Genomic DNA, 19,954 nt, shown 5'->3' with positions numbered 1-19,954 from the left:
GGAGAGAAAAGTACAAGTTTAGGGGGAGTTAGAGAAAACTTAAATTTTTTTTTAAAAGTGTTGCAATTTTATTAATTGCAAAAAATTATTCTTAACTTGTTAGTTTAGTAATTTTTCTTTAAAATTACTATTTTTTGTCTATTTTTAACCCTAACTTGAACTTGGGTTGATGCACATCAAAAAGGGGGAGATTGTTGGACCCCGTGGTAGTTTTGATGTGATCAACCAAGTTGCTTAGGTCCTGCTGTGTTTGATCCCTGTGTCTGAGTGTGCAGGAGCTTAGGAGCACAGGAAGTCGAGCGGAAGACGCAGCTAGCGAGAAGGACGGCACGGGAAGGGAGCCGACGGGCTCGGTGCGTCCGAAGGACGAGAGAGCTGCGGAAGAGTACTCCGGTGGGCGTGAAGAGCGTGCGCGGCGTTCGAGGGACGTTAAGCCGGGACCGAGGGACGTTAAGCCGGGACGGAAGGCTGCTCGAGGAGAAGGCCGGGAATTGGGTTCAGGTGAGCCCTATTCCGGTTGGTCGTAATCACCCAAAAGAACGGAGCATCGGAAGCTGAAGAAACCAAGCTGAAAAATGGAGCTGCCAGCTTGGAGGCGCCTTCAACAGGGTTGAAGGCGCCTTCAACAGGTCAGATTTGACCGTTTGCGTTGTGGATAAAGTTTTATCCGCTTACCGAGCTGGAGGCGCCTTGAACCTTGTTGGAAGCGCCTTGGACCCTCGGGATAGACTTTCCAGGAGTTATATAAAGGCCCCTGGAGCTAGGAATGAATCAACAACTCAAGCAATCAATCTGTACTCAATTCCTAGCAACTAAGTGAGCGTTCTAAGTGTAAAAAGGTTTCTCCGCCTACAGTAAAGGAGATTCTGATAGTAGAGCTTTTCATCGCCCTGGATTAACAACCTCCTTGGTTGTAACGAGGTTAAATTCTGTTTCTGTTTCTTTTTCTGTCTCCTTAATTTAGTTGTTATTTTATTGCTGATTTAAATTCTGAGTTGAAATTCGAGGAGGGTATAGTTTGTTTTTGTTTTCAACAATTCACCCCTCTCTTGCCGGTCTCCGCTGCACTAACACGTTTGACCCCCAATCAATTGGCCAATCGATTGACAAGTAGAAAAATGCGTAGAACTTGAAACGTGCTTCGTTTCACATCCGAGATCACCTCATTCTGATATCCAAGTTAAAAGTTATGACCTTCGAAAGTTTACTACGCCCGAATTTCCTAGTTCCATGCCAACCCCCTATTGGACTTACGACCGCTAAGTGTTCGGTCAACTTTTGACCCATCTGGACTTCCTTTCACTAGATGTCCGACCACCCTTAACCCATCTGGATTTCATTATACCAAGTATCCGATCAATCCTTTGACCTACTTGGACTTTTCAATATCAGGTGTTCGGTCAACCTTGACCCACCTGGATTTCCACATGTCTGACTTCACTCACCAGGTCTTTTCATCTTCCTAGCTTCACTCACTAGGACTTTCCATCTACCTTGCTTCACTTAGCAGGTCTTTCCATCTGCCTAGCTTCACTCACTAGGACTTCCCATCTGCCTAGCTTCATTCACTAGGATTTTTCCATTGCTCAGTTTCACTCACCGGGACTTTCACTTGTCTGGCTTCACTCACCAGGACTTTCACCTGGCTTCACTCATCAAGATTTTCCAACTGTCTAGCTTCACTCACCGGGACTTTCAACTGCCTAGCCTCCAGTTAGAACTTCCCCAGTCAAGTATCCGGTCAACCCTTTGACATATTTGACTTTTCTTCACATCTAATTGGTCAACCTTGACTAGAGGGGAATTGTATCAACAATCTCCCCAAACGGACGATTACATCTACAATCTCTATGTATTATTAAACATTAAAACCCAAACATCATGACTCAAGCTTGAGTTAACTCAAACTTAGTCAACCAGGTCAACATTGACCTAGGGATATTGCACCAACAATCTCCCCCTTTTTTATATTTGACAATACCTTTAAGTTAGGCTAATCTCATAACCTCAACTTCCTTTCATGCTAAGACATGAACGAGAGTTTCCTTAATTCTCCCCCTTTCCTAGAGGGCAAACTCTCTCTTTAGGTAATGACGACCTAACTTAAACATTACATTCTCCCCCTATTAGTACACATAAAAAAAACTCTCCCCCTGAAGAGTTACTCACCATTGTTCACAACTTCACTCGTTGTTCACAACACCACAATGAAGGTCTCATATCCTTCATTATCTCCAATGCTCACCCTTGAGCATTAACCAATCCAACAAGGAAGGTCTCATATCCTTCATTATCTTCAATGCACACCCTTGAGCATTAAATCTCTTCACAAATACAATGAAGGTCCTATACCTTTCATCGTATCCAATGCTCTTTCTTGAGCATTTTTCAAGCGAAGAATATACCACCTTTCATGGTTTCGGAAAATAATTTTCATGTCCTTAGCTAGTGACTCCCCATAAAGACATGCTCCAAACTTCTGTCATTATATCAACAATGACTTGGGATCCCTAAACTTTTAGGAAACCCAAAATTAAAAGTTTTAAGGTTTAAGTATCAATATTTGAATGTCAACCTCAACCTAAACTTCCACTTAGTCTTTCTTAACCAATCCGTCCTTGTTTTCATCATGAACCCCCCCTCCCCCCCCCCAAAAAAATGTGTACAAATGTGTTTCAAGGGATTAGGAGTGGTTTCCTAAACTAAAAATGGTTTAAAGTGCTGAAATCAGACATTTATAGTCGAAATCAGCCTTCTCAATCGATTAGGGTTGAGTCTCTATCGATTGACATCATTTCAATTGACTGATTGATTATGCGAGTTTTTGTTAGCGGAAATTACCCTTGAATCGATCGGCTGATTGATTCTGTGATGCTCTGGTAGTAAAAAAATGCATTCTCAATCGATCGGCTGATCGATTGAGACCTTCCAATCGATCGGCTGATCGATCGGATTTCTGATTTCCTGAAATCTAATTTCAGTGAAATTCAGAAATGCACTAGAAATTATATAAAATTCTAAAAATCATAAAAATTCAGATAGACATTACTTAGGATATATACTATCATAAAAAAATAATTTTCTATGAAAATACTTCTTACTTTCAAAGATTGACACAAATTTGAAAACTTGTAACAACTTTAATGTTTTATTCTAGTCTGTGTTTAACTTTTCAATGATGATTACTATCAAAAGATAGTTTTCACCAAGGTTTTTCAAAGTATATTTAAAATCATTTTCAAAACCAATATCCAACCATGTTCTCTGGGCTCAATGCACATGACTTGTACATTAACTTTTCCAATGATTATAAAACACATAACTATGTGCTTTGATGAACCTAAAACTCAAAAAGAATGCATTAAATCAATATCTTGAGTTTTATTTATCATCCTAACATCTCACTTGTATCTAATGTGTACTAAAGCACATACAAGTCACCTTATAGTTCTTTGTAAGATGTAAAGTTTGGGTTTGCCCTAAACTAAGGATTATGCATATCTATCTAGATATTTTAATTTATGAACATCCACCTAAGATGTTACTTGCTAATAAATGTCATTTGTCCTTAATTGCAAGGAAATTAAACTAATGTATGATGAGTTATGACATACATCAAAATGAATAATTTTCAAAAGAAAATTTGCTATAACTACGTGATGTATGTATGACATGACATGATATTTTTTATATTTTTCATAATAAAGCATGAATGTAAAAAATGATGCCATGACATATAATGGGCAAACAATCATTGCAAGTTTTAGCATAAATAAAATATACCTAGATTATCTATCTAAGTATCCTTAATCCTTAGCTAAATCTAAAATTTATCTACATTGCCCCCATTTTCTTCAAGAAAATGTCAAAACCCAACTTGACATTTATTTTGTTCTTTTCCTTTTTATGCCAATAAAAATTAAATCCATTTCCTCAAATTATGACACATTTTACTCTTCCAAAGAGTAAACAATAACCCATTTCATTTTCAAAGGTTAACAATAACCTTGAAAATGCTCTCCGAGTGTCAACTTCATCAAGATTGGGTTAACTACCCTTCCAATTAGAGTTGACACTCTCTAACCCATCTAAGGGGGAGAAGATGATTCTAGGAACTCAACACCTATTAGTGCTCCTTGGATATGTTCTAGGTATTCACTAGGGATGACTTCCCTTGATACCTTCCTAATGATCTTTCTAGGCTTCTTAGAAGGCTTGGTCACTTCTTCTATGTCAACTCTAGGGATAACTTCCCTTTTGACCTTCTTAGTGACTTTCTTAGACTTCTTAGAAGTCTTAGTCACATTTGTTGTTGCAAAGATACTCCTAGGGATAACTTCTCTTGTATCCTTGACTTAACCCTAGACCTAGGGTTGATTCCATAGTTATATGAAATCCTATGATAAGATGTTACATCCTTCTTAGCATTGGGTTTGTATCTCAAACCTCTATGGCCATTGGATAACCTTTGATGTCCTAAATATAAGTTATGCCCATTTTGGCCCTTAAGAAAATTTTCGATTCTCTTTAAGGTCTTTTCCATGTTTTCAAGTCTTGGCCTCAAGATTTAATTTTCCATCATTAAATCCTTAGTTTTGGGTTTTTCTTTAAATCCTTGAGCATTTCTATTTTTGGATTTGTATCTACTATCCTTAGTATTCTTGCCCAAGTAGTTATCTACCTTCCTAACCTTAGGTGAGGTAGTTTTAGCATGAAGAGCTACATGTTTTCCTTAATACTATCATGTTTTTTTTTTATGGTAAATGACATTTAAATGATATAAACTAGAATTAGCATGTTCTTTACCATTTTTAAGAGGAATTGCATCAATAAATGTTACCTTGAGTTTGCTCTTAAGAACTCCCTCTTGACTTGTGCTTTCTCTTTTGGGCTTGACCGACCTCTTCCCCTTTGGACATTGTCTCCGGTAATGTGCTTTTGGATTACACAAGAAGCACACTATGTGCTCATTGCTCTTCTTTGTTGTGGGGGCGATCTCCTTGGGCTTCTCTTTGTCCTTTGGTGCCACTTGGCCCTTCTTCTTGGCCAATTTGGGGTACTTTCTTTTATAGTGCCCATGTTCCCTACATTCAGAGCATATAATATAATTTTTATTTTTACTTGAACTAATTATACCTTCTCAGGTAGGGATGACACTTAATTCTCTATTTGATTTTGTTTGTGTTGTGGAGGTTGTCCCATCTTCTTCTTCTCTTGACTTGGAAGTAGAAGCTTCTCCTTCTTCTTGATCTGGTGTCAACGAAGGACACTCCCCCTCAATCCTTGAGATGGAGGCCTCTTCATCTTCATTCTCTACATGGAACAAAGAGTATGCTCACTCTTTGCCCTTCTTGTTGCACTCCGTTGAGGATGAAACTTTTATTCTTCCGATGTTGAGCATCTTTCAACCTCGGCGTCCTCCTCCTTTTGGTCTTGCTCCAATGAGTTGCTCTCTTTGGATTTCTCTTGGTTTGGTGTAGTGGAGGGTTATTCATGAAGCTTGGCCAATCTGCTCCACAATTCTTTTACATCTTAAAATTCTCCAATTTTGCATAGAATTGTGCTTGGCAATAAACTAACCAATAATTTGGTTACCTTGTCATTCGCCTCGCACCTTTGGATTTGCTCTCGACTCCATTTGCTCTTCTTGAGGATCTTGCCTTTTGAATTCTTTGGAGCTTCGAAGCCTTCCATTAGAGCAAACCATTGCTCTATCTCCATCATAAGGAAATTTTTTATTCTTGATTTTTAAGAGTCGAAGCTTGTTGATATGAATGGTAGAGGCACCCTTGTGTCAAATCCGAGTCCATCTCGGAATTCCATCTTGAAGTTGAGCTTTTGATGAATTCTTTGAATAGATGAATTTTGCTTCAACTTCTTCACCCTCTAGCCTTCTTGCCTCTTCCGGCGACAATTCCAGTAAAGAACGACCTCGCTCTGATACCACTTGTCAGGGTCGAAATATGCTGGGGGGGAGGGGTGAATAGCTCGTCGCGCGCAATTGCTTGCTTCTTTGATGATGATATGCAGCAGAAAATATTCAAGCAATGCTAACACTTATGATTTACTTAGTATCTACCTCAAGAAGAGGTGACTAATCCAAAGATCCACACACGACATACTCTCCACTAATAAAAACACTCCTTCTCGGTCGCAGCTGGAGGCGGAGAAGTCTTGTACAAGCTCCCACAACAAAATACAACACACGCAAGAAGAAAAACACAAGAATACAAATGAAAACCCTTTCTTCTTGCTTACTTATTGCTTGTTATTGGCTCTTGAACCTTGGAAGTATACCAGCACTTATCCCCAAGAGCCTTGAAATCGTTGAGAAGAATTGGGCGAAAAGCTACTGAGGAAATCACTCACAATGGCTATATACTGTGCTCCTAATCGATTGGGCTTTGTTCCAATCGATTGCCACGTCACATCCCAGCCATCGCATCCGTTCATCGCCTGCATCCTGCGCAATAGTCGAATCTCAATCGATTGACTAATCGATTGGGGAGGCTTGAATCGATCGACCGATTGATTCAGAGTGCCTCTGTGCTCTTTGCAGAAAATCCGGAATCGATTGACCAATCGATTCTGTCTGCCTTGCGTTCTCGTAAGAAAAACTGAGCTCAATCGATCGGCTAATCAATTTACAGCTTTTAATAGATCAACTGATCGATTCAGAAGCTCACTATTCTCTTATAAACTCTCTCAATTGATTGAGGAAGTTTTGATCGATTACCTAATCGATCAAGATAGTTTCTGCACCAAATCACGTCAACCAATCGATTGGATGATCGATTGACCCCCCCACCCCAATCGATTGGCCAATCGATTGACACGTATAAAAATGTGTAGAGCTTGAAACGAGCTTCATTCTGCATCCGAGATCACCTCATTCCGATATCCGAGTCAAAAGTTATGGCCTTCAGAATTTTACTACATCCGAACTTCCTAGTTTCATGCCAACTCCCTATTGGACTTACGACCACTAAGTGTTCGGTTAACTTTTGACCCATCTGGACTTCCTTCCACTAGATGTCCGGTCACCCTTAACCCATCTGGATTTCCTTGTGCCAAGTATCCGATCGATCCTTTAACATACTTGGGCTTTTCAATACAGGTGTCCGATCAACCTTGACTCACCTGGATTTCCACGTGTCTGGCATCACTCACTAGGTCTTTCCATCTACCTAGCTTCACTCATTAGGACTTCCTATCTGTCTTGCTTCACTCACTAGGTCTTTCTATCTGCCTAGCTTCACTCACTAGGACTTCCCATCTGCTTGGCTTCATTCACAAAGACTTTCGCCTAACTTCACTCACTAGGGTTTTCACCTGGCTTCACTCATCAGGATTTTTCCACTGCTCGGTTTCACTCACCGGGACTTTCACCTGCCTGGCTTTACTCACCAGGATTTCCCAACTGTCTAGCTTCACTCACTAGGACTTTCAACTGCCTAGCCTCTAGTTAGAACTTCCCCAGTCAAGTATCTGGTTAACCCTTTGACCTACTTGACTCTTTTTCACATCTAACTCGTCAACCTTGACCAGAGGGGAATTGTATCAATAATCTCCCCAAATGGATGATTGTATCTGTAATCTTCATGTATTGTCAAAAATTGAAACTCAAAAATCAAGACTCAAACTTGAGCCAACTCAAGCTTAGTCAACCAGATCAACCTTGACCTAGGGATATTGCACCAACATTGCGAGGCACTAGACCTTCTTGGGTATGTGATCATCCATCACTTCTAGATAAAGTCTTTCAAAGAAATTGAATATTTAATTCCTTTTATGAAAATCCTAAGTCTAACTAGTCAAGTGTGAATCAAGCCTAGGTCCTTATTGTTAGGATGTATACTAAAAGTCTAGCTTTTGGTATAAACATTTATCTAGAAATAAGAATCACATTGGTCAAATGTCTACATTTATGATAAATGTAGTTGTTCAATTAATTTATTTTGTAGATAACATGGTGTGTGGTGTCACACACAGAGGATCATGTTATCAGTACCTTATAAATTATAAACAGTAGCTCACGACCAAGATGGAAAGGAACAAACCATTGGAAGGTCGTAGTGTAATTAGGTATTAGTTTATCTTAACTATATAATTACACTAGTACACTTAGAGTGTATTGAGTAGGACCATTAGAGGTCGTTTCTTTTTATACTGACTTTATAAAGGAACAAAGACCTCAGTTATTATGGAAGTGTGTGCTCTTAATCCTAATATAATAACAAGCACATATATTTGATATTTATTTCTTTAATTTATCAATGGGTGAGATTTAGTTCGATAAATCAATAAGCCCGATAAGTTGAGAAATAATATCACTTATAGTGTGTGTTGTTGATTATAGAAGGAAACTGTGTCCTAGAAATCTAGGTTGAGAATGCTCCCAAGAGGAGCTCATAAGGATTGTCATGTTAAACCCTGCAGGTGGACTTAGTCCGACATGATAATAAGGTTGAGTGGTACTACTCTTGGACTAAGATATTAATTAAGTGAGTTGTTAGTAATTCATTTAATTAGTGGACATTCATTATCTTAAACACAGGGAGACTAATACACTCATAATAAGAAGGAGCCCAAAAATGTAATTTGGGATTGATGTGGTAGTTCAATAATAGTTCTCTAGTGAAATGAATTATTATTGATAAAATTAAGTTGTGTGTTCGGGGCGAATACGGGATGCTTAATTTTATCGGGAGACCAAAACCAATTCCTCCTCTCGGTCCCTATCGTAGCCTCTTAATTATAGAGACTATACCCACCTTCTTACCCATCCTATAGGGGCCGGCCAAGCTAGCTTGGAGACCAAGCTAGGGCCGGTCATGGCTTGGTTCATGGGTAAATTCATGTGGCTGGCCCTAGCTTGAACTCAAGCTTAGGTGGCCGACCCTATTAAAATAAAAAGAAATTTTAATTTAAAAATTTTTTTTATGTAGATAACATGATTTAAAAGAGAGTTTAAAAATTTAAATCTTTCCTTTTATAAGATTCTACAAAAGATTAAGAGAAGAGCTAAATCTCTTTCCTTATTTGTAGATTAAAAGGTTGATTTTAATTTTCGTAAAAACTTTCCTTTTAATCATATTCATGATTTAAAAGAAAGTTTAAAAATTAAAAATTCTCTTTTATTAGTTTTTACAAAAGATTAAGAAAAGATTTAATATTTTTCCTTATTTGTAGATTGAAAGGAGATTTTAATTTTTAGAGATAACTTTTATTTTTGGAAATTATCCACATGTTTAAAAGAAAGATTTTAATTTATAAAATTTCCTTTTTATTAACCAATCATGAAGGGATGAAAATTATTGGAGAAATTTTTATAAATTTCCGGAAACAAATTAGGAAGTTTTAATTCTTGTTTTAATTAAAACTTTCCTTGTTTTGGGAGAAAGTGGTCGGCCAAGAAAATTGAAAAAGAAAATTGATTTTTAATTAATTAATTTTTATTTTTCATGACAAAAGAATTAAGGAAGTTTTTATTAAAATTTCCTTATTTGCCAAGACCAAGGATTATAAAAGAGGGGGTAGAGGTGCCTTAATGGCTAACGACTCTATTGTTTTTCTTCCTCTCTTTTCTTCCTAGGTGTGGCTGGCCCCTAGAGTTTCCCCTTCCCCTTCTCTCTTCTCCTTCTTGTGGCCGAGACTTCATCACCTCTTGGAGACATAGAAGTGGCCGGATCTAGCTTGGAGAAAAGGAGAGAAAGGAGGCTTGTTTCTTGCATCCCTTGGAGCTTGATTGGTGGAAAAAGTTCTTCATCCTTTGGAAGTTTTTGCTTGGCCAAAACTTGAAGGAAGGAAGAAGAAGGTGCCTTGGTGGTTCTCATCTCGGAAGATCATTGCCCACACAATGTCCGAGGTTAGAAGAGGAATACGGTAGAAGATCAAGAGGTAATTGAAAGTTCACAAAGAAATGTATAACTAGTAATTATTTTATGCATCATACTAGTTTTATTTCTTTGTAAAAATACCAAATACAAAAGGCATGTGATTCTAGATTTCGAATTAGTTTTCGATGTTGTGTTCTTTTGTTTTCTTTTTGAACTTGTGCTTCGATTATTCTTTTTGGTTAACCTAGAGTCATTTAAGAAAATTAAATATTAACTTTCCTTAAAAGGCTTTGTCTAGACGGTGGTAGTTGCTCCCATATCCAAGAATGTCATGTGCCTCGCCATGCAGTACTGGAAGCCAAATTTAGAAATTAATATTTAATCAACTTTGTGACCTAGGTGGTTTGGATTGAACGTGTTAAGTTCCGCAGGAGATCCAAATCTAAACCTAAAAGAATATATAAGTTAAACTTGGGATCAAACGTATTAAGTTCCACAGGCGATCAAAGTTTAATTTAAAAGAACACATGGTAGCTAGGAAAGGTTCAGATCTTGTGCAAAATTTTTGTACAGAGGAACCATTAGGTTTTCCGAGTAGCAACCAATACTTATCTAGCCTAGTCTAAGTATGTATAGTGAAATCAATAAAGCAAGCATCAAACAAGTCTATCTAATGATAAAAATGATCTTTCTATTGGCTCCTCCTGGATCATAGTCTCGATAGGGTCAATCAAGTTAGTAGATTTGATCCTTAGGGATCCAATATTTTGACCAAGTCCAACTTGATTAATCCAGTTAGACTTGAGGACTCATGCTTGGACTATGTTTCTATTTGATCAATTCACTAAAGACAAGTAAGACTTGAATCGATTTCTAGCCTTGCATCTAAGTCCGGTTCTATTGTATGTGACTTTTTGTTTTCCAAGAATCAGATCAAGATTCTTGAAACCCAAGGTAAATGGTTCAACGTGTTTTTAAGTTCTTTGACTTGACTTTTCAAATTGGAATTCTCATCCTCAAGTTGTTGGACTTGAGTTGAGGTTCCTTCTTAAATTTGCTCAGTTAAAGAACTCGAATTAGTCACTTCCTTAAGGATTGTTACCTCCTTTTGGAGTGACTTGACCCGGAGATTGGATTTAGCCAATTTTCTTAACAAGTATTCAATTAAATTTTGTAATTCGTCTATTTGAGAACTAGCGAACAGAGAACTTACAAAGTAGTTTGGCCCTTTGGAAACAGATATGAATCCGTGGCTTCTTTAGGACTCTGTTTCTGATTCCGCTCCGGTTTCATACTCGAACTCGGTTTTGGCAATGTACGTTTGTGCTGGTAGAGCAACGAAGTTTGCTTGTTCATGTTCTTCTTTGTCTGACTCTTCCGATGACTCGGATCACGTTGCCTTCAATACCTTCCTTCTTTCTTGCATTTGGTTTAGACATTCAGGCTTGTAGTGTCCCTTCTTGTTGCAACCATAGCAGATAACTCCAGACTTGACCTTCATGTTCAATTGAGTTACCTTCTTCTTCTTAAGTACTTTCCGAACTAGTTTGACTAGTTCGGTAGTGATTTCGTCTTCTTCTGAGTCTGACTCATCTTCGGACTTGGGTTCGGTCCGACGCTTGGTTTTTTGGTTCCCGCATTCTGCTTGTTCCTGTAATCAAAGCAATACCTTTCTCGACCCGAGTAGCATTAGTTTGTTCGTGAAGCTCGAATTCGAAAAATAATTCGTCTAAGTTTATTAAGGAAAGGTCCTTGGATACTTTGTAAGTATCTATCATGGATGTCCACAAAGTATTCATCGGAAAGGTGTTGAGTGCATACATGATAACATCATGGTTTTCCACCTTCTGATTGATTACGTGGGGGCCGTTGAGCGGGTCTTGAATCCGTGCGTGAAGTTGGCTTGCCGATTCACCTTTCTGTATTTTTATATTATATAATTTATTTAATATAAAATCTTGTTTGCTTACCTTCGTGTCAGAGGTTCCCTTGTGCAACTCGATCAACTTTTCTCACAACTCCTTTGCGCTTGAGAACGGGCCGATTTGGTTCAACTCTTCTTTTGTCAGGCCGCATTGGAGAGTGCATGTTGCTTTGGCGTCAGCCTCGATCTTCTTTCTAGTTGGTGCATCCCATTTGTTATACGGGACGAAGACTCCATCTTCGGTGGGATATGTGAATCCCGTCTGGATGATTATCCACATTTCGACTTATGTCTTAAGGTGGTACTCCATTCAACTTTTCTAGTAGTTGAAGTATTCGCCGGAGAATAGAGGTGCACGAGCAGTGCTATAGCCTTCTTGGTGGGCCATTTAGAAAAATCTTGTATAGACAAAAAAAATTTGACAAATGCCCCAAGACTTGGTTTTGAATTAGTAGCGCTGGAGAATAATAAAATAATGATATTTCATGAATTTTGAGTAAAAAAATAATAATAAAATATTATGAAAAATTTTGTTAAATGCGATATTTCACTAATACTAACTAATGGTGAAAAAATGAAAATATATTTTTTTAAAATTTAGAGGGAAAAAATGAAACACAAATTATATACAATTTTCTTTTTCAAAAAGGAACCCCTTGCTTAATTGGTGGTTTCACCAATTCATAACGGCTTACTCTAATCCTAATTGTAGGATTGTTGTGCTAGAGGGGGGAGGGGTGAATAACGCTTGTGACTTTTACGTTCGTTTAGAAACGTTTGAATAAAAACATAGCGGAAATAAAGAAAGAAAACAAAGCAACCGCTAACACGTTTCTTTTACTTGGTTCAGAGTATGTGACGACTCCTACTCTAAGGCCCGCGATCATTGATCGCTTCGTTGGGCAATTCACTATCAGTTCCGAATAAGTACAAGTATGGAGTTACAATATTATGACAGCTGTAAAATAAAAATACCGACAACCACAGATTTGAAGTTTCTTATTCTCGGTCGTCGGAGCAGGAATAGGCGTCGAGGAGGCATTTTCTGAGTAGCATATAAGAGCAGAATTTCGTTCTGAATGTTGTTGTCAAACTCCTGGTCGAATGTTGCTTATATATGCTGCTTTGGGCGCCTGGAACCCCTCTGAGCACCTGGAACCCCTCTGGGTACCTGGACCACGTGTTTCGGCCAATCGACGCACTCCACATAAGCTTTTAGATGATTTTTCGGGTCTTGGTGCCTGGACCGAGTCCAGGCGCCCCCCACCTGCCCGAGATGACCCTAGTCCGGGCGCTCGGACCCCTTCCGGGCACTCGGGCAGACTTTTTCCAGCTTTTTGTTTTCTACAAAATAAGTTAGTCTAGGCAGTATAAAATATATGTAAAATATGAATTTGACAGCCTTTGACTGTCTGATCCTGACTTTGAGTTTCGCCGAAACTCTAGGTCGGACCGACACCTACTGTTCCTTTTTCGGGGAACACGTCCTCACCTATTCCTCTCAGGAGAGTTTACCTTTTGCCAGATCAGTCCTCCACGACCGTCTGGACGTTTGCTCAGCGTCCGAGACTTCAGGTCTTCATGCTGAAGGTCCGTTCCACGACCCGTCCATACTTCCACCTAATCTGCGACCACCAGGATTTTCACCTAGAGTCCCCGACTCTAGGATTTCCCCCAAAGTGCTAGATCCACCAAGACTTTCCGCTTAGGGTTACCACCCCCTAGAGCTTAGGGTTACCTCCCCCTAGGACCTCTCCCCCTAGGATTTTTCACCTGCCTAAAATCCACTAGGACTTTTATCTAAGAATACTTAGGATTTTCCTACAAGTTCCATCACACTAGTTAGATAACAAGTAACCTTAATTTTACACCCTTTGTCATAATCAAAACTTAGTTTCGATCGTCTGATGCTTCCTGCACTAACATAATAAAGTCTTTTCGTCTCGACCTCTTTAATTTATTACATTTACATTTCTAACAATTACAATTTTAATAGATGGTTAATCTAATAATATTGAACTAATAAGCCATTAATGGTAAATACTTCTCGATTTATTGTTATGATAAAAAAAAAAATTTTAGTAAAATCAAATCAGTCATCTGACGCCAACTCAATAAAAAAATAAATATACACGTATAACTTAAAAGTTTTTTCCCCCCTTTTTCCGGTTCATCTGCCTGGTTTACCACTGCAAACAATGGTAGGCCAAGCCAGATAAGGTCATGTGAGGATTGCGTGTTTAGGGGAGGCTCACATGGCCTTCAAATGGCCAGCTTGTATACTTGATATTAATTTTAGGGAGTGCAAACTGAATGCCTATCCAAAGCCATGTTCAAAAAATTAAATGTCTCTAGCTTCCATCATTACTGCATCTTCACTATAACTTTGTGGGGCACAAGGCCCACCTCATGCATGCTCCTATATAATAACCATATCACACCAATGGCTTCCCAAGGCCACCATGCACCACTTGGGTGCCCTGATCATGCTAGAATTCTACTCCACTAGCAACCTGTGTGCCTAAAAAAATGGCACTATTGTGGATTCACAAGTCATGCCGATCATAAATGTATCAAGAAAATTTTGAATGAATTGCAGTTGATAATAAGCCAAGGAATCAAACAGTATGCACAGCCCAACAAAGTGATCAGAAATGGCAGATAGAAAGGTTTTGAGTCATAGTTCACATGCGAAAAGAGAGTGGTACACTACTCATAGAGCTAATCAAGAGGCTGATCTATACAACAGCAATCAAACAGCAAGCTGCTTCTGCTGGCAACTGCTGGATTCTTCCTCAGCCAAGCAACAGAGCAACCTCGATGCAGGAGCAGCAGGAGCAGGAGCAGGAGGAAGAGGAGAAGGAAGTGATTCCCTGCACATTTCCCTCTGAAGAATAGAACAGTAGTAGCTGAAGGTGACAGGAGTAACATTCAACTCAAAGCCTATGCCGAACAAGAAATCTACTTCCAAGTAGTTCATCTCCATTAGGCTGATCCCCCCAACTTTAGCATAGTATGCGTTGTTGTAGTATCTGCACGTATAATGGACTAAAATTAGCTAGTGTTTAAGCAATTAGAAATCTTTATCGTGTTCTTGAGTTAATTGTTGGAGTCTTGGAGATAGATAGCCAATTCATACAACAGTACTCTTGGCTACTTGCAAGTACTGTATTATACTTGATGTGATGTGATTTGATAATTGGTTCTTTGAAGATACCATCTAAAGGAAGCCACTATCTTCCAACTCATTGTCAATATCCGATATATATGAAAAGGGCGTTCTGACGAATGGTTCCAATTATTTGTCTCAACCCTCATTCTCTTCACAATCAACCTGTCGAACATACAGAATTAAACCAAAGGTTTTTTTTTTCCCTTTCTTTCTTTTCTTCTTCTTCTTTTGTTTTATTAACCACATGCTGCCAGAATCCTTTTTGACGGCACGCCCAACTCATTCTTAGTTGGCATGTGTAGAGAGAGAGAGAGAGAGAGAGAGAGAGAGGTGGCAATTTATGGGATCGCAAATTTAAGAACAGAGTAAAGGAAATTAAGAAGCACTAAGCAATGCAATTGCGAGCTTCGAATTCGATCGATTGCAGCATTGATAAATATAATTAAGAAACGTACATGTCGTCCATAAACTTGACGGCGGTGAGGACGCTGGTGATGAGGAAGCGGTGGACGTTGAAGGAGTCGAGGGTCACGGCGGGGTGGCTGCCGGCGAAGCGGTCGAGGTAGATGTAGGCGACGACGTAGCAGGAGGGGCTGCAGCAGGCGTAGCGGAAGATGCGCTCCAGGTAGCGGTGCACTGAGATGGACGGCTTCCGGACGCCGTGGAAGGCCGACGGCGCTCGGCAGCCGCTGGAGGCCGCGTCGTTGCGCTCCGCCTGCCGCTGGAGGATGGTCGAGAGGACGGAGACGACGGCCGGGACTGCAACAGGCTGCTCCTCTGCCATGGCGGAGGATCTCGCTCCCCCCTGCCCCTTGCTCTTTTCCAGAGGTGGTGTGGTGGTTGGACAGATTGGAGACGTGGACGCATCCAATCATATATTTATACAAAGACTTGCCAGATGGGGTCAAGTTAACCAATCTATGTACAGATCGCTCATGGTAACTGTTATTTTACCAAATTCATCCAGTAGTCTGCATCTATACCTCTTCATCAAAAGTTCAAAACCCTTCACAGCATTTTCAACTGTATATCTACTAATAGAAAAAAAAAACAAAAGACAAGTTTTGTGCTCGAGGAACACAACTAGATCCCATGATTTAAACACAAGTTGCAACGTGAAGTCATGGTTACAGGCGCATCGGATAGATTCAATCGCTATCTAGTGCCATAAATAAGCATCATTAAGAAACAGATGGGTGCCGCACACTGCGTAGACATCTGGCGGCAGAGGAATTATTATTCTCTCTGTATACTGAATTTTAAAATGGATTTTATATGTAGATTTTAAAGTATTAGTCTATCGAATTAATGCTATTAAATTACATTATAGACGATATTGAATTTTGTAGTTTTTTTTTTAGTTTCCTTTTGCAGTTGAGCTACAATGGGGCTTTATTTGTTTGTCTACCATACTTTGTAAAGCAAATAAAAAATATTTATTTATTTCATACTTATCTATTATATTCCTTAAGAATAATTATGTTATCCTTCTTTTTGATTCCGCGAATCAAACTCTTCCATCACTGTCTAGTTGGTTCAAAGTCAAAATATAGATATAGTAACAACTACGTTATCCTTCTTTTATATTTCTGCGAACCGAACTCTCCCACTACTCTGTTTCTTCTCTAAGTCGGGAAATAGCACTCGTCACGAGTGCTTTCATGATTCATCTTCCTCGGCTCGGCCTTGACTTCGAGCAAAAGTTTGAACAGAAGCAAAATTACTTCCATTGAAATGACTTTGAGCTCCTAAAGGCATATGATGAAGTTACTAAGTACTGCAGACAAACGATCATGCATGCAGTTATAGGGAGAGAAATACTCTGTACATCAGTGTTTAACTTTATATAATGAAAGTCCATAGATTGCCAATCAACTGGAGCAGAAAGTCCATAGATTGCCAATCATCTGGATACACACTTATCGTCCGGATCAATTCGTGCATAGTTGGCCGGTCAACCTCTGATCAACGGAAGCCCGGCGGCGGTGACGATGAGCGTCGACGGAAGCCCAAACACAATGTGAGCCCAGAAGGAGAGATTGAACTTGTGGAGCTCCGACCGCCGCGCTTGCTCGCATACTATTAGATTCGCTGCCGATCCCAGCAGCGACAGGTTGCCGGCGACGGTGCTCACGTACGCCAGCACCAGCCACGCCCTCGTCTCGTACTTGGGCGACACTGCCGCCGCCGACTTCGCCACCTGAACTCCCAGCAACAATACTGCATGCAAGTTGACGTGTCCATTATTTCAAGAAACCAACAAACGGATATGTGTGCGTGTGTGTGATGAATCATGAACCCACCAGTTGGTACGTTGGATGCCAAATTGGAGAGCAGCAGTATGACGATGGAGAGCACTGCCGTGCCGCTCACATGATTAATTCGCGAATAAGGTTCCATGAAGTTCCAAAATGCACTAGGAATTCCGGTCCTGTTGAATCCATCGACAGTGATGAACATCCCGCAGAAGAACACCAACAGCGAATATGAAACCTGAAGGAGATAGAACACAGAAATTGTTAATCAGCTTCTCTTTATGATCTTGGGGGTTAAGAAACAGGGTGATTACCTTATCGAGACAGGGTCCGGCGTCCTTGAAGTCGATGGCGACCAGTATCAAAGCAGCAGAAATGGCAGACCATGACATATTAAGCCCCACCAGCAGAGCGACCAGCATCCCTAAACTCACAACATAAACAGAGGTCTTCAAGAACGCTTCCTTCTTTGGCACAAACTTCTGAACTTGGTAGCAACCCTTCTTAGATACGTTCTTCTCGACGTCATCGTTGTCGGAGGCATTCCCCTCTGATGGATCAGGGTGCGACATCCTCGCCGGCAAGAAGGTGTGCCCGTCCACTTCGTTCTCGGAGATTGCATCCAACTCGGCTCCCTGTTTTTTACTCCCCAACTGGTTCCAGAACATGAGGAGAAGAATTGCCACGTTGATCACGACGCCGACGAGCATGGCGGGAAGCACTCCGAGGAAGAACTTGGTGAACGAGATTTTGCTCTCGACGGCGATGACCAGGTTCTGCGGGTTGCCGATGGGGGTGGCGCTGGAGCCGATGTTGGCGCTGGATGCGAGCGCCAAGAGGAAGGGCTTGGCGGGAAGGCCGTGCTGCTTGGCGAGCTTGAGGACGAAGTCAGTGAGCACAATGCAGGTGGTGTCGTTGGTGAAGAGCGCGCTGGCGAGGGCGGAAACGAGGCAGACGCGGCAGAGCAGGTCGCGCCCGCCCTGACTCCGCCACGACAGCAGCCGGGCTAAGTACTTGAACATCTGCGCGCGCTCCAGGTAGATGCTAACGACCATGGTGCCGAAGAGGAGGCCTAGAATGGGGAGGTCGATGGCGGCGTACGCTTGCTCGGGATCGATGACTTGGAAGACGACCATGAGCATGGCGCCGAGCAGAGACCCAGCAGTGCGGCCGACGGGCAGGAAGGGGACGGCGGGGAACACTGCCAGCATCCAGAACGTGGTGAAGGCAATCGACCCCAAGACCAGTTGTGGAATGGAAGCTAGCGCCATGGTTAAGCTCCTAGTAATTTTGAGTATCTTTCAATATAAACTGCAACAAACGTCCCAAAAACACATCAACACTTAGATCTTGGCAAGAAAAATCTATGCTTCGACAAAGATTGTATTTTTTTTTTAAAAAAAAAATTTGAAATCTGAAACTTGAAATTCCTGTTCAATCTTCAAGTACCAAAGCCTCCTTTTTGTTCTATCACTATTCTAACTTGATTGGAACATAAAACACTAAAAGCTATCGTAACTGAACATCTAGAAACATATCGAGATTAGAGCAACATGTTTCTTAGAGTATTAAATGAAGAAAAAAAATAGTGTAAAAGTCCATAATTAAAAATAACAAGAAGCAAACAAGCAGGATTTAAGCAAGAAGAAGATTGTGAGTTCAGCTTGCAAATTTTGTGATCACTTTGCACGTTGCGACTGAGAAACCATCCATGACGGTTGATCTCATAGACTAATCAAAGAATGGAATTCTTTAGTTGACAAAGAACTTGTACCTGTGGAGAGTTGAGAATGTTAAGGTTGGCACAAGCTAAAGCATGGAAACAGCAATTTATAGAGTGTGCTCCAGGGTTTCAGATTAAATTAAGTGCATTAGTGGGTGGATTTCACATTGCAATAGCTTAATACTACTCAAATGCAAAGCTTAGAAGATAAATTGGTGCAAAGAGAAAAAGGTAGAGTAGTAAAAGATTATTTACTTAGCCTTTTTCATTTAATGCCAATAACACCATAGATTGTACTATAGGTTAGGTTAGCTAAACTATCGAAAGACAACAAAGGAAATTGTTCTTGGATCTTTGTTATGACTTCCACTCTTCGGCTAGTGGGCATGAGTGAAGCAATCCTAATGGATGAATGAAAGGAAATGGCATCACCAATGAAGCAACAAGTTTTCATTGAGGTTTGGAATGATCTTGCTTTTGACCAAAATTTGCATATCAGTCATTCCTGTCTATTTTCAGCTGCATAAGTCATGCAACAAAGTAAATCACAGATCACAGATCAGATCTTTTAATCCCTCCATCTTGTTCGAAAGGCAATCCAATCTAATGGTATTACCTGAAGAAGGTTTATTCTTTGTTTTGGGAATTGATTCTATATTAGCATAATGACCCATGTAAATTTATGATTACTATTTCATGATCACTAGACCTTAAAAGAGTGATTGAATTAGAATTCTTCCAAGTGATCATAAGGGTGGTCACCAAAGAGTCAAACCTAAACTAATTAACCAAAACCTAGATGGCAATGAAGGCTAAACTAGTTAAAAAAAAAGTAATTGAGCAGTGATGTTTGAAAATCCGACGAAGTGAGGCCAACAATCCATTCGAAATGCATGATAGATGATAGTTAGTTGAGATTAAAGTAACCCTCATTTTTGAGGATTATGAAGGGTCTCTATATCTAGTTATGTGATCCCGTTTGGAAGCTGAGTCGGATAGAGACTGGCTCTGCTGTCCTTGATGTTGACAGAAAGTCGTGGA

General features: G+C 40.1%; 2 protein-coding genes across 2 annotated transcripts; both read right to left on the bottom strand.

Annotated features, from left to right (window-relative positions):
• Nucleotides 1-14,408: 14,408 nt before the first annotated feature.
• On the bottom strand, nt 14,409-15,808 carry LOC122007949 (cyclin-P4-1-like). The gene is made up of 2 exons (XM_042563487.1): nt 15,391-15,808; nt 14,409-14,795 (listed from the first exon to the last, which is right to left on the bottom strand). Exons 1-2 carry the CDS (start codon nt 15,717-15,719, stop codon nt 14,516-14,518), a joined length of 609 nt encoding a protein of 202 aa, XP_042419421.1. The 5' UTR covers nt 15,720-15,808; the 3' UTR covers nt 14,409-14,515.
• Nucleotides 15,809-16,694: 886 nt separating this feature from the next.
• Nucleotides 16,695-19,006, bottom strand: LOC122007948 (silicon efflux transporter LSI2-like). The gene is made up of 4 exons (XM_042563486.1): nt 18,965-19,006; nt 17,505-18,501; nt 17,239-17,428; nt 16,695-17,155 (listed from the first exon to the last, which is right to left on the bottom strand). Exons 2-4 carry the CDS (start codon nt 18,459-18,461, stop codon nt 16,890-16,892), a joined length of 1,413 nt encoding a protein of 470 aa, XP_042419420.1. The 5' UTR covers nt 18,462-18,501; nt 18,965-19,006; the 3' UTR covers nt 16,695-16,889.
• Between the last annotated feature and the right edge of the window lie 948 nt (nt 19,007-19,954).

Source organism: Zingiber officinale, chromosome 8A (genome assembly GCF_018446385.1).
Source record: "Zingiber officinale cultivar Zhangliang chromosome 8A, Zo_v1.1, whole genome shotgun sequence".
Taxonomy (NCBI): Eukaryota; Viridiplantae; Streptophyta; class Magnoliopsida; order Zingiberales; family Zingiberaceae; genus Zingiber; species Zingiber officinale.
This window is presented reverse-complemented; position numbering and strand designations above follow the sequence as displayed.

Bases quoted from the DNA above. Each gene is read 5' to 3' on its own strand.
- LOC122007949 (XM_042563487.1), bottom strand. From the start codon at position 15,719: ATGGCAGAGGAGCAGCCTGTTGCAGTCCCGGCCGTCGTCTCCGTCCTC. The intron at 14,796-15,390 runs GTACGTTTCTTA...TTATACGTGCAG, and splicing joins GTCAAGTTTATGGACGACAT to ATACTACAACAACGCATACT.
- LOC122007948 (XM_042563486.1), bottom strand. From the start codon at position 18,461: ATGGCGCTAGCTTCCATTCCACAACTGGTCTTGGGGTCGATTGCCTTC. The intron at 17,429-17,504 runs GTAATCACCCTG...TATCTCCTTCAG, and splicing joins CCGGACCCTGTCTCGATAAG to GTTTCATATTCGCTGTTGGT. The intron at 17,156-17,238 runs GTGGGTTCATGA...ACTTGCATGCAG, and splicing joins GGCATCCAACGTACCAACTG to TATTGTTGCTGGGAGTTCAG.